Source organism: Caretta caretta, chromosome 9 (genome assembly GCF_965140235.1).
Source record: "Caretta caretta isolate rCarCar2 chromosome 9, rCarCar1.hap1, whole genome shotgun sequence".
NCBI classification, from domain to species: Eukaryota; Metazoa; Chordata; order Testudines; family Cheloniidae; genus Caretta; species Caretta caretta.
Window position 1 is genome coordinate 79719116 of NC_134214.1, and position 13135 is coordinate 79732250.

General features: G+C 45.6%; 1 protein-coding gene across 5 annotated transcripts in view; it reads right to left on the reverse strand.

The window, feature by feature from the left end:
- The window catches only part of LOC125643011 (G-protein coupled receptor 83-like), a 29225-nt gene that overhangs the window by 10318 nt on the left and 5772 nt on the right, over positions 1-13135 (reverse strand). Inside the window, exons 2-6 of one of the 5 annotated variants that reach the window (XM_048865061.2) lie at positions 12031-12299; positions 11302-11649; positions 9922-10104; positions 9047-9180; positions 2766-3374 (exon numbers count right to left, since the gene is read on the reverse strand). In XM_048865061.2, the coding sequence (XP_048721018.1) occupies positions 2780-3374; positions 9047-9180; positions 9922-10104; positions 11302-11598 (1209 nt within the window). In that variant the 5' untranslated portion in view covers positions 11599-11649; positions 12031-12299 and the 3' untranslated portion in view covers positions 2766-2779. Of the gene's footprint in view, positions 1-2765; positions 3375-9046; positions 9181-9921; positions 10105-11301; positions 12300-13135 lie in introns of all 5 variants that reach the window. The other 4 variants (XM_048865062.2, XM_048865059.2, XM_048865060.2 and 1 more) reach the window with 4 other exon arrangements.

A 13135-nucleotide genomic window follows, 5' to 3' on the forward strand; every position in this document is an offset into this window, starting at 1 on the left:
CTACATGAATGACGTACTTAGATCTACTTACTGCAGTGAAGATACTGCGGTAAGTCGACTGCTGACACTCCCCCATTGACTGCGCCTGCGCCTCTCGCTCCGATGGAGTACTGGAGTCGAAGGGAGAGCGCTCAGCAGTTGATTTATCGCATCTTCACTAGACACGATAAATCGACCCCTGCTGGATCGATCGCTCCGGAGGTAGGTGTAGACACGCCCTAAGAAAAATGTCTGTATTTATTATTGCTACTTAGATAGACTGTGGTAGTGCCTCGAGGTCCCAATCGAGATCTGGGCCCCATTGACAAAGACACTGTATAAATGAATAGCAAGGGACAGTCCCTGCCCAAAGAGCTTGGAGTCTAAATAGACAAGACAGACAGAGTCATAAAGAGGGGAAGTCCCTTGCCAGTCCAACGAGCGGAACTGGAAATAGAAATTAAGTCTCCTGAATCACGATGCAGTGACCTGTCTGCTGAACCATGCTGCCTCTAGGTGTCAGACAGGCAAAAAAATGTTCCTTCTTTTTGAATGCTCTTAAATCTTTGTCTTCTTTCCTGACTCTGTCACCCTGACTCTCCCTCTCCTTTCCTCCCTCTGCAGTTCCCTCTATCTAATGGTTGCTTCAGCATAGTCAGATTAATCTTTTCAAGGAAAAAATAAAATCCTTACTCTTGCTGTGCTCCTGTAAACTCGGTTGTTTAACTGAGACTATGATGTAACATTCAGTAACGCTACAGAGTCCTATAACTGTTAAGTTAATAAATGCTACAGTCCTGAGAAAACATTCATGACCTCTAGCTTAAGTGCCGATGTAAATCCATTCACTCAATTTAATGTTATAAAAAATCCCAAACGATAACAAATCAGACTAGGACCTAATATTAAAGTGCAGTTCCACTCTGAAAAGTTGCTATGTAATAATGACCCACAGTCCATGGACCTGCTCACTGCTAACGTTGCTGCCAAAATCAGTTCTGTCTGCTTTTACTCTTGTTAGATATACAGAGCCAACGTTGTACTGGGAGAGTGAGCTGGATTCATAGATGTGAAGGCCAGAAAGGGCCATTAGATCATCTAGTCTGACTTCTTGCATAGGACAGGCCATAGAAATTCATCCATTATTGAGACCAATAACTTGCGTTTGACTGAAGCATAGCTCCCAAAAGGCATCCAGACATGATGTGAAGACTTCAAGAGACAGAGAATCTCCACATCCTTTGGTAGTTTGTTCCAAGAATTAATCACCCTCTCTATTAAATATTTGTGCCTTATTTTTAATTTGAGTAGAACTGGCTTTAACGTCTACCCATTGGCCTTCTCTTGCATTTCTTTAGAGAACCTTTTAATACCAAGTATGTTTCTTCCCCTGAAGGTACTCATACACTGATCAGCTCATCTCTTCTTCTTTTTGTCAAAGTAAAGAGATTGAACTCCTTGAATCACACAGAAAAGCATTTTTTCCTGCCCTCAAATTATTTTTGTGGCTCTTCTCTGCATTTTCTTCTTTCTATTATTTCAACATCTTTCTTAAAAGGTTGACACCAGAGCTTATTGCTGGATTCCGTTTAACTATTTGCAGTTATGAGACTACCTATGCACTTTCCACAAGAGTTGGGAGTGAAAATCCCATGGCAGTTGGAGGGTCTACAGCTCCCCACAGTTGCCTGCATGGCTCTTATCATGGCTCAGCTGTGGCTCATTGGCCCCCAAGTCCGCACCCCCAGGCCAGGCCGGAAACCAGAGTGGGGTAAGAGCCATGCGTGCAGCTGAGGGGAGCTGCAGACCCTCCACCTGCCCTAGGCAGGAGGCCCGGGGAATGGGAACCTGGACTGGGGGCTGCTCGTGGGCCCCCCCACTCTAGGCAGGTAGAGAGGCCCGAGCTCCCTGCCCTGGTTCTGGCCTCTGGCTTGGCCGTGGGGGCGAGACATCAGGGAAAGAGGAGGCAGGGCTTCGTGGTCCCTCCACTTTTAGGAAGAATCCGTCACCCCTGGCTTGAGGAGGCATCTGTCAGTGGCAGTGAGCTGAACACCATTCTGCTTCAAATAGGAATGGGGAGTAACTGGCTAGGAAGTGATACTGCTGCAAAGGACCTGGGGGTTATAATGGATCCAAATGGAATATGAGTCAATGCAATGTAGTTGTGAAAAAGGCTAATATTCTGGGGGGCGTAACCAGGAGTATTGTATATAAGACACAGGAGGTAGTTATCCCACTCTACTCAGTCCTGGTGAGGGCCTCAGCTGGAGTACTGTGTCCAATTCTGGGAGCCACACTTTAGGAAAGATGTGAACATACTGAAGAGTCCAGAGGAGAGCAATACAAATGATAAAAAAGGACAGAATGAAAAAACTGAGCAAGTTTAGTCTTGAGTCAGACTAAGGAGCTCCTCTTTTGTCCCCATTTCACTCCACACTCTCCCTTAAACAAAGCAGGAAAGCCTCCGTAACTCACCTGGTGGCTCCTGATTGGCCACTGCCTGACCCTTCAAGCCACAGGAGGATCAAGTCTTCTTAGTATCTGAGCCTGAGTGGCTTATTTAGAAAGGGGTTTGCCAGGCCAGTGATACCCACAGCAGGGGGCAGTGAAGGCCTGGCATAGCCCATCACATCTCCCTTTTCACGTTATGCCTCTGGATCAACAATATCCATGATCTCTCATTTCCTGGCATACTTCGCTCCTCTACTAAAACTCCCCTCTCAACCTATTGACATGAATGATGCATCATAAATAAAGCCCTTTGCCACCAAACCTTTTGAACTCACCTTGACTCTCCAACTCACAAATCTGTGTTGACTGTCTGCACATTTGTGGTGGAGCGAATGCTCTGTGAGGAAGGCCTCTGCTTGTACCTGGCTTGCTCGATCCATGCCTCTCGATAGGCCATGATCACAGTGGGCAACACGTTGTCCTGTGTTTGAGGCACCTTCTGGCACATGCTGAGTAAGGACTTGAGCTCTGAGCGGAAGCTCTCGTTCAGCCAGCAGTAGATGAAGGGATTATAGCAAGTGCTGCTCATGGCAAACCAGTGCAGAGCAAAGTAGATGGAGTTTTTGGTCTTGATGCCAAGGCTGGAGATGAGCACTACATAACAGTTGAGTGGGAACCAGCAGACAGCAAAGACCACCACAACCAACACCAGCATCTTGATGCTCTTCTTCTTATTCTTGTGGTGAATGATGTATTGCTGCTTGGTGATGTCCCCTATGGCATTGCGCAGCCACAGCTTCTTGGCCAGGCTTGTGTAGGTGATGGTGATGATCAAAAGGGGCAAGAGGTAGAGGAGGAGGAAGGTGGAAAGGTCCAAGTATTTCCACACCAGCTCTGCAGGCTCAGGAAAATCAGGAAGACACAAACTCCGGACAGTAGCTTCCCTTTCAAAACAAAAAAAAGTATTTATATAGTATGTGGCCACAAAAACCTTCATGAAAATTCCTGCATTTCCTCAAACCAGTGTGGGACTTTCAGGCCACAATATAAATCGCCTTTATGCTGCACTTGTGGACATCACAGAGCTAGTATTGCCACCACGGCTTCCATAGGACCCAAATCTTCTATCCTTGTGTACACTGAACCATACCCTAATATGCAAGCAGCCCCATTACAATCAATCTGACTACTCCCATGGTAAAGTACTACCAGATGGAAGGATGGCAGTACCTGGTTCATAGTAACTAATATCCTTCAAAGGGGAAGAAGTACCTTCCCACCTCATGTCACCCCACTTCCAACACCCCTCCCCTCACTAGAAAAACAAATAAATTACAGATGTGACTACTTATAGATACTGTAACATTGTAACTGCAAGATGTTTGTATGCATTCTTGACTACCCCTAGTCTTGTATTTGTGACACTTCTTCTCCATATCCCCCTCTGTTGTTGTTTGTATGTATGTGCCACTTGGGACAGAAAACATGACTTGTCTGTCAAGCATCTTGCACTTACAGGTGCTGTAAATAATATATATTAATTGGGGGGTGGGAAAGGCTAATCATGGAGGACAGATTATGAAACTGAATATGCAGTATGCAGAAGTGTAAAAATAGTGTGTATGCATGCACACATGAAGGGGAGTGCTGTACAACTTTGATTGTGGTATGTTTGGGCAGAGCTGAAGAAAAGTAAGAAAATGCTACTTCTCTAAGGCTTTCCAACCAATGATCTCCAAGCACTTTGCAGATATTAATCAAACCCTCATCACCCCTCTGTGTTAAATGAATATAACTATCCCTGTATTGTAATTCTGTTTATGAATATGTTGCACTTCTATAGGCCTCTTTCCCCATCACTTTCAAAGTGCTTGGCAAAGCTGGATAAACACGATTATCACCATTTTACAGAAGAAGTAAATGATGCAGAGCGGCTAATGGGGCTACGCCAAGAATTAATATGGCCCATGGGCCATATTAATTAAAATACAGGTTCGTATATGTATCATACATGTGTAAATTAGTATTATTCACAATAATAATATTCATACTATCTACTTTTACACTAAGATAAAAGTGATCATGGTGATCTATGGTGTAAACTGATTACTAGCTGGTATCACACCATAGTACTGGCACAGTAGGACATTTATACTTTCCTCTGAAGCATCCAGCATTGGCCACTGTTGGATGGGCCATTAGTCTGTTGAATTATGATACAAAGGGAGGGCAGTTCCAGTACAATCATTCCAGTGTTCGCACAAAGTGGCAGATATTGGGTATCTGATTCTGTTAGGTTCTTATCCTGGCCAATGAGAGCAGCATTTCAGAAAAGTGTTAGACTAAATCAGGTCCTTGTATCCTAATGGGCTTTTTTGTCACCATGATGCACTCTCTCTTGTATTGAGGTCCACATTCCCATTGTCAAGAGTGAATGACATGTTTTTTTGTTTTTTTTTGGGGGTCGGGGGGCACGGTCCTGAAGTGTTGCATTATTCTAAACAAGAAAGGCCTATTAACGAAAACTGAAATCTTCTCTTGGAAGCCGTTGCTAAGAAATGGGCAGTTTTGTTTGTCATGGCATGAGATGGGTCCTCACGTCCCCTCAATAAGGCAAGGAGAAACTCTTATGACCCCTTTTTTATAAACAAGCTAACAAAGGCTAGTATAAAGCAAGTAACTGCAAAGAAAAGAGAGTTCCCTGCAGGATGTCGACAAGAGAAGCAAGGACAAAGCCCCATCAGACAATTCTTAGGAATGCTACACAACCCTCCTACTCATCTTCCCCACACAAACCCCAAAGGGACAAACAGAAGGTAGGAGTGTGTCTCTGTAATATCCCAAGCTGTGGGCTCCACCTAATGACTCCCCATGCTTCCCCAAACTCACAAGTGTTGCCTGTTAACCTAACCCTGTATGATAGGTAACTATCTATTAATATAAGTTAAACAATTTCTCAGTGCCCCCCACCAGAAGGGACTGAACGTTCCATAGACCAAAAATAAGTACGTGTAGCTGGAATTGATGAACTATTAAGGGAGGTGGTGATCCACTCATTTATTTCCTGGGGGTGTTTTAAACCCATCTTTTTCTGTCTCTCTCCCCTTCTGCTTTGTCTCTCTCTGCCCATCTTCTTTCTACCGCTGTCTGTACTCAGCTGCAGTCACTGAAGACTTCTTAATCCCTGTCAGACAACTTTATTCTCCACAGTTTGATTAATATCTTTAATATCCTGTTGTCAACCTCCTGCACTGACTATTATGCCATTAATAGAAGACCTTCCAGAACTGACTGCTGTGAATGTGGGATGACTACAAGCCTAGGGTGAGCTGACAAATGTCAGGTGTGTAACTAGAAGGATTTTGAATTTTTAGGACTTGGAAACTTTTGATAATAAGAAAGTAGATGCAAATGGAGAAAGCAGACTTTGAGACAGAGAATTTAAGGCCACAAAGGACTGTCACAGTTTAGGGCAATTGCACTCACAGGCACCGACTTTCCAATGTGCGGGGGGTACTCAACCGCCGGCTCTGCCCCAGGCCCTGTCCCCCACTCCATCCTTCCCCCCAAGGCCCCACCCCTGCCTAGCCCTGCCCCATCCACATATTCCTGCCCCTCCCTCCCCCGAGCATGTCACGTTCTCACTCCTCCCCCCGCCCCGAGCCTCCTGCATGCTGTGAAACCGCTGATTGTGGTAGGTGGGAGGCACTGGGAGGGAGCAGGAGGCGCTGATTGGCAGGGCCCGCCAGTGGGCAGAAGGTGCTGGGGGGAGGGGGAGGTGCTGATGGGGGGCTGCCAGTGGGTGCTCAGCACCCACCATTTTTCCCCATGGGTGCTCCAGCCCCGGAGCACCCACAGAGTCAGTGCCTATGACTGCACTTGGATTCCCCCTCAGTGGTCCTGCCAGGGCATCCACTCTCTGCTTCCAGCTCCCCAGGTGTTGTCTCTCTTCAGTGGAAACAAGTGTCTCTCTCCCTTCTGACTGGTGTTTTCACAGGCTGGACAGTCCCATTGCCTTCACTCTGTCATTCCCAGCATGGACAGGTTGCCTTAGGACACCTGCTTGCTTTCTCTTCAGAGATGGATAACACTGTAATTGCTACAGACATAAGTTACCACACAGTTCTTTCTAAGCAAGCCTACTTTATTCTTACAGTACAAAGCATTACAGAGAAAACATTTTAAAACCAATAGAAGGACCTAATAAGCTTACTAGAGTTTGTCCTAACTTTCTCTTGGGCTCTGGAAAGTGCATCTTTTAATACCCCACCCTAGGGGCATCCTTGTTGTTACAAGTTCATCAGAGCTTCAGCACACAACGTGTCCACTCGTAACATGTTCAGTTCCCTTTTTATACAGTTCAGAAGTCTTAGAACTGGAGTTTCCGGAGGCAGGTAGTAAGTATACAAAGGATCTCTCCCTCCCCAGGGCATATTTTCAAAAGGTTGGCTTCAGAGGGGAAGAATTTGCATTCCTCTTACCTCAACGTATTTCCTAAGGCAGGGATCGGCAACCTTTGGCCCGTGGTCCACCAGGAAAAGCCGCTAGCGGGCCGAGACAATTTGTTTACGTGTTAATTCTACATATCATCTTGAATATGAATTCCTCCCTCCCCAAAAGGGAGTGAGAAATTAGGAGGCAAGGCAAGGGAAAACAAATGGGCTCTTGTATTAAAAGTTTTCTAGACAACATTCTTAATGCAATAATTTTGATGTAACAGCATTGTGTCCTCTCTCTCTTGCTGTCCATTCATAGGAGGGAAGTAGCTGTGAGCCAAGGAAGAACGCCAAGGCTATCTTGTGTGGTTTTTGCACAGATAAGTCGGAGGGCTCTGTAAGCAAGATGAAAATCTTTCAAATGTTGATTATTTTAGCCTCCCCATTCTTCTCCTTGGGACTGAAATCTCAAGCAGACAATACTGCTCGCTGTGATATTATCTATCCTCTCTTGCTCCAGTGGGGTTCTCCTGGATATTTACTGACCAGCAGTATTGAATGAGAACATGGGGAAAAAATAAACCCGGTTTGTTTTGATGCATCATACATGGCTGCATCCATCCCGAAGAAACCTTTCTTTACTGGTTAAGAAAAGAGTCTCATTAGCTGGCGCCACAAACTTGCTGTCAATAGTGGACTAAGGTAGTACCTAAGATCTTGGCCCTGCCCCAGAGCACAATGATCCCTGGATCCATCACCCCATCCTGCCCCCATGATACAATGTTTTGTGGCTTTAGGATCCCGACATCAAGTCCTCAAAAGCTTCTGCCCATGTGTGTTGGCTCAGTTGCAGGTAACACCCTGAGTTTGATTTACATGCCTTTTCCTGGTACTGATCCATGCTACTTTGTGGGCACTGGGGTCGGAAGAAATCTCATATAAAGGGAGAAGAAGTAGTTTAAGGCTTAACTAAGAAGAGACAACTGCTGGGTCTGAGCTTCCACATGGCAGACTAGATAACTAGCTATCTTGCATCCAATTTCAAGATATCTTTGGACTCTCCCTCCCCTCCCCCCATGGAGCAAGAAGGGAAACATTTATGGATTTTGCTATGCCAAACTCCACCTCAGAATCTTCACCTTCTTGTGGAACTTTGTGAATCTTCCTCTGAATGGGAAGTTTCACTTGATCCCCTTCACATTTGCCAAGCAAACAGCACTCTTCACCTCCGCTTTACAGCAAAATAACCAAAGCAAAGGGGCATTAACAAGAAAGGTTTTACTGTCCTGCAGAATCACCAGACTGCCTTAAAAAGCACCGCCATGTGTTATGAGGCTGCTGCTTCTATTTTGATGTATTGTGTTTAAGTGTTTGTCAGAGGTGCCTAACGTGTTCAGTGAGGCTCCTCTTGTTTAGATTTATCAAACAAATAAAACCAAAGATGCTGAAGGGAGATGATCTCGCTCACTGAGTAAAGGAGTGGCTCAGTTTGCTGAGGTTCGCTCTCCTGTTGATCGAAGAGGGAAGTCTTTATTGTGTAACGCAGTGACGCTAGATAGCTCCATGCATGGCTTAGACATATAAAACCTTGCCTATATAAGTACCAGACACGTGTGCTGTGTTTTTGATAGTTTGATTCCTGCCTCCTTCACCTTCCCTAACAAAAATATAGGGTTTGTTGGATGGCAGGGGTGTCCTGTTTATGAACAAAAAAGCGAATGGGGAAAACAGTTGCCGTCTAGCTAAAACAGCCCTCCAGCAGTGAATCTAGTGCTGAGAGAAACCACACAGTAGCTCTAAGTCTTTTAGAGATGATAGAAAACCAAGGCCCTGAGCACTTGTGCTCACTAAAATTCCAAAGGCCCCAAGTTTCACAGTGGACCAGCTGTGTTGACCAAACTCCATTTTGGGTAATCACAAAGATATTTAGGTACCTAACAACCATTAAAATCCATGATAGTTAGGTGCCTAAATGCCGTTGAGAATCTGGGCCATTCTGTCTATATAAAACTCCCCGTGCATTGTCAGCTGGATGCAGTGATTGTCACTTCTTGGGCTAAACTATCCTGCTTAATGTCAGCCCAGCTTCCCACCTGAAGTAGAACTACATTTCAGTAGTGCGGGAAGCGATTCTTGTAAATGACTGTGTAAAGTGCCATGGGGGCAGAGGAGCAACTTACCGGTAGTTGTACTGGAAAAGCTTCTGATAGATTGCATGGGGCAGGGAGAAGCAGGTTGCCATCAGCCAGATAACAGAAATGCTCAGCATTCCTCTTGTGAGCGACATCCTTTGCTTTAGCGGGTTCAGAATAACCTGCAATGGAGACTTCACAATGACTGTCATCTCACTGGGAAAGAAAAGTCCCTTCAGTGACTGATACTTCTCTTCACATGTTCCAATGCTTTTAAGAAAAATAACTGAATACTTAGAGAACTGCCTAACAAATTAGAGTGATCTAGAGAAAACTGAAACGTAGAACTCTACAGCTGGTACCAACGAGTACCTTCAAGTCAATTTTCTCTGGTTTGTCTTGAAATTACGTCATACCTTAAACCATGATTGAGCGTGACAATTGTGTAAGATTATCTCCACTTGAAAGGATGTTTATTCTAAATAAATCAAATTAAGAAATGCCTCACACGGTAACTGAGCCAACAGAGCACACCCAGCTTGGGTAATTTGCATTTTCACACAAGGTGAACTGAGCTCTTTATTTTTTGACATTATTTGTGCAGAATTTCAGGGTCTGAAGATCAAGTTTTCTACAAGGAAGGGACATTGTTTGCGCGTTTCTAGTTTTTCTCTCTACATTTTGTAATGACGGTAGTGCTCACAAAAGTGACAGGCTGACACCAATGGCTGTAGGCCAGAGTAACATAGGCAGATGCTATGTAAACTCCCCTCTCAGCTCTGACTATGTGACAGCCCCTCTTGTGACACCCCATTTTATTTCAGTTCTGGACTCCCCTTTGCTTACCCATGGTTAGATAGGGGACACTGTGGTTTGGAGCACCTGTGCCAAAGGAATCTTACACCAGTCTGGGGATTCTGTACCTGATGTCTGTCCAGAGCTATGGCTGTCAGGGTGAGTGTGGAGACATGAAGAGAGCAGTATTGCACGAAGCGGCTGATATGACACATGGCCTTTCCAAAGGCCCACGTGCTGTTCACAAACCGAACCTGCAGGGAATGTAACAAACCAGCAAAACCATCAGCAGGGCACGGTGGTTCATGTACCTGAGCCAAAACAAACAGAGGCGCTCTTGAGACTGCATCTGGAGAGCTCAAGAATATACATAGCCTTATGGTGCCCTCTGTCACTTGGGGCAGGTTTCCTTTGAAGCCCAAGAAAACTATTGTCAACTTTAGACATTGAAACTCCTTGGTAATTGTTTATAAATAAGGCTACGACTTAGACACGGAGGTCATGGAAGTCATGGAATCCATGACTTCCAGCGACCTCTGTAACTTCAGCCTGCGGTGGTCGGGAGCTGCAGGGGCCGGGAGCCGAAGGGGTACCCCCACTGACTCTGGTGGCCCCTGGAGCTCCAAGCCACCGCAAGTGGTAGGGGTACCCCACTGTTCCCGGCCACAGAGTGGGAACCTCCCAGCTTCCAGCTGCGGCAGGGGAACCCCTGAGCTCCTGGCTGCATCAGGCAGTGGGAGCCCCCAAGCTCGGAGGTGAGGGGGGAACCCCTGGGCTCCCGCGTGCCACGGGCCCCCAGAGCAGCGGGCGGCGGGGGTACCCTGCAGCCCCCAGCTGCTGCAGGTTGTGGGGGCCCCTGCATGTTTCAGCGATTGGTGGTGGGGGACCCTGGATCTCCAAAACCCAACCCGTGGGAGCTCCTAGCTGCCCCGCAGAACCCCATTTTGACACCGATATTTTTAGTAAAAGTCACAGACAGGCCACGGCTTCCGTGAATTTTTCTTTATTGCTTGTGAGCTGTCAATGACTTTTACTAAAAATATCCCTGACAAAATCTTAGCCTTTTTGTAAAGGTTAAGACTGAAATTCCAGACATTTTGCTAAACGGTAACTTCTAGGAGCTTCACAACTAGTTTAAAGCCTTCTAAAGGGTTGAGCCTGTAAATCACACCCCCACTTGTGAATACATAGAAAATAATTCCCATGGAGGAGTCTATACAAGCCCTATTGCACTCTAGTGGTTCAATGGCAGGGACTAGGAGGTGATGTTGTTGGAACTAATTTTGGATTTGGAAAGACTAAGTTGGAGTGAGGGTGGGGAAAGACCCCTCTTTTACTTCCCTGGAAGAGCTGCTGTCTATGGGCCACGAATGTGCCCAGCTCAATTCTTAGCCCCAGAAGCATGCACCGAGTGAGTGCAGCCACCAGATGAAGCACGGTGCTGGATGGCCAAGCCCATGTCTGGCTCCGTTTTTGGCAGGCATAGTAGCACGGCTTGTGGCACTTACCAGAGTGAAAGGAGTGTTGAGCAGAGTGATCATAATATCGGACACTGCCAGGTTGACAATGAAGAGACTGGTGGCTGAGTGCGTCCTCTTGTTCTTGATCACCACGTGGCAGACCAGCATGTTGCCAAACAGTGATATGATGATGATAACTGAGTATGCCACGATTAGAAGAGCTTTCACTGTGGGCTTCTGGGACTCTGGTTCATACTTGGCCAGCTCAGCAAACTTCTCCCACTCAACAATCCTGCTGTCTGTCCAGTTGAAGGCTGTCCTGTTGGCTGCCTGGTAGATTGACATGCGGTTGGCCAAGGAAGAGCTATGGTCAAACTCCTCCAGAACTCCTGTGACCTGGGGAAAGTAGGGAAGCGACTGATGTAGGGGGCGAGTCATTGTGGTTTCCAACGGGGTTAAGCTAAGGGCAGACATAGTTTAAGTTGCAGCTCCAGGAAGTGTGGTTAGTGATTGTTTGCTTGACTTTGACAACGCTGCTTTTCTATGAGACTAGCATGAGTAAAGCCGGCCTTTAAAATGTAAAATTAGAGAGCGGCTAAAAGTCACAATAAACTGTCCTGTGCAATCAGAAAGGCAGTAGGGTCTTGTTTAACTCTGATGTGCAGTGTGGAAAGGAATTGTGAGGAACTGCAGGCTCTCATAACTCTTTCGTGTGGTAAAAATTGCATTAGCCACTAAGACAGGGTGGAAAAAAATCCCTGATTCCATGAAACAAACCTGTAACAAACTCTCAGCTCAATGCTAATCTTGGACAGCATTTGGCACTGTCCTACTCCCACTTCAGCTTCTCTTCTTGTTCTCAGCTGTACTTATGGTTCTTTCGCCCTTCTGAGATACTGTTGTGTTCATCCTCATTCTTTATTTCTGACCACCTTACTCTTTTCTGTTGAAATGAAATGCACAGTTATTTCCAAGACTGTCCTTAAGTGCACAAATAGCTGTTATCTTCATCTAACCATGATAATTGTCCGGAGGGTATTCAGAACCTGTGAATTATATCAGAAGAACATTATAGGCTATTTTCTCTTCCACACAATTGCTGTGAATTCTGCTTCCTCTCTTTCATTTTTGATGGTAAATGATCTTTTCAGCTAGAGGCCTGGACACAAAATTGTAACTCCTAATACCTTCTGAGCCCCCCTCTCAGCGTACATCCAGATATTTCTGGCAACTGACCCGCAATTAGCAGAAAGCAATACAGATTTTTGGATGCTACTGACTAACAGGGGAGGTATGGCATAAAGATGTTGTTAGCAGGAATTACTTAACTATATCACACCATCATGTATTATGTATATGCTATATGTACACATTAGAGAGCAACAAGTGTTACATGCTGTGACGGGTTGGACCCCTTGGGAAGTCACCTGATGCACTGAGATATCACTGAGTCTACCTGTTCTGCCAGCATGGGTCCCTTTAACCTGTCTAGGTGAGCCAGGCTCTTCAAACCTCCTCTAACACACCCACAGGCAGGGCCACACCCAGCTGCAGATCTGCTCTGGGAAGACTCAGCTTAAGGGACTTGCTCCAGCACTCAGACGTCCACTTCCCTTGGAGTACAAACCCCAAATTATATGAAATTCCCCTCTCCCCTCAATGTGGAGGAGGGTGTACACAACTTCTCTCTCCCCTCACCCCATTTGAAATTACATAAACTGGGTTATATTATAAACCAGAAATAATTTTTTTAAATATAACAGGTGTATTTTAAGTAGTTAAGGAGGTAGCAGACAGAACAAGGCAGATTACTAAGAAAATGAAACAGAGCATGCAAACTAAGCTTAATACACTAAAGAAATTAGTTACATGTACGTTCTCA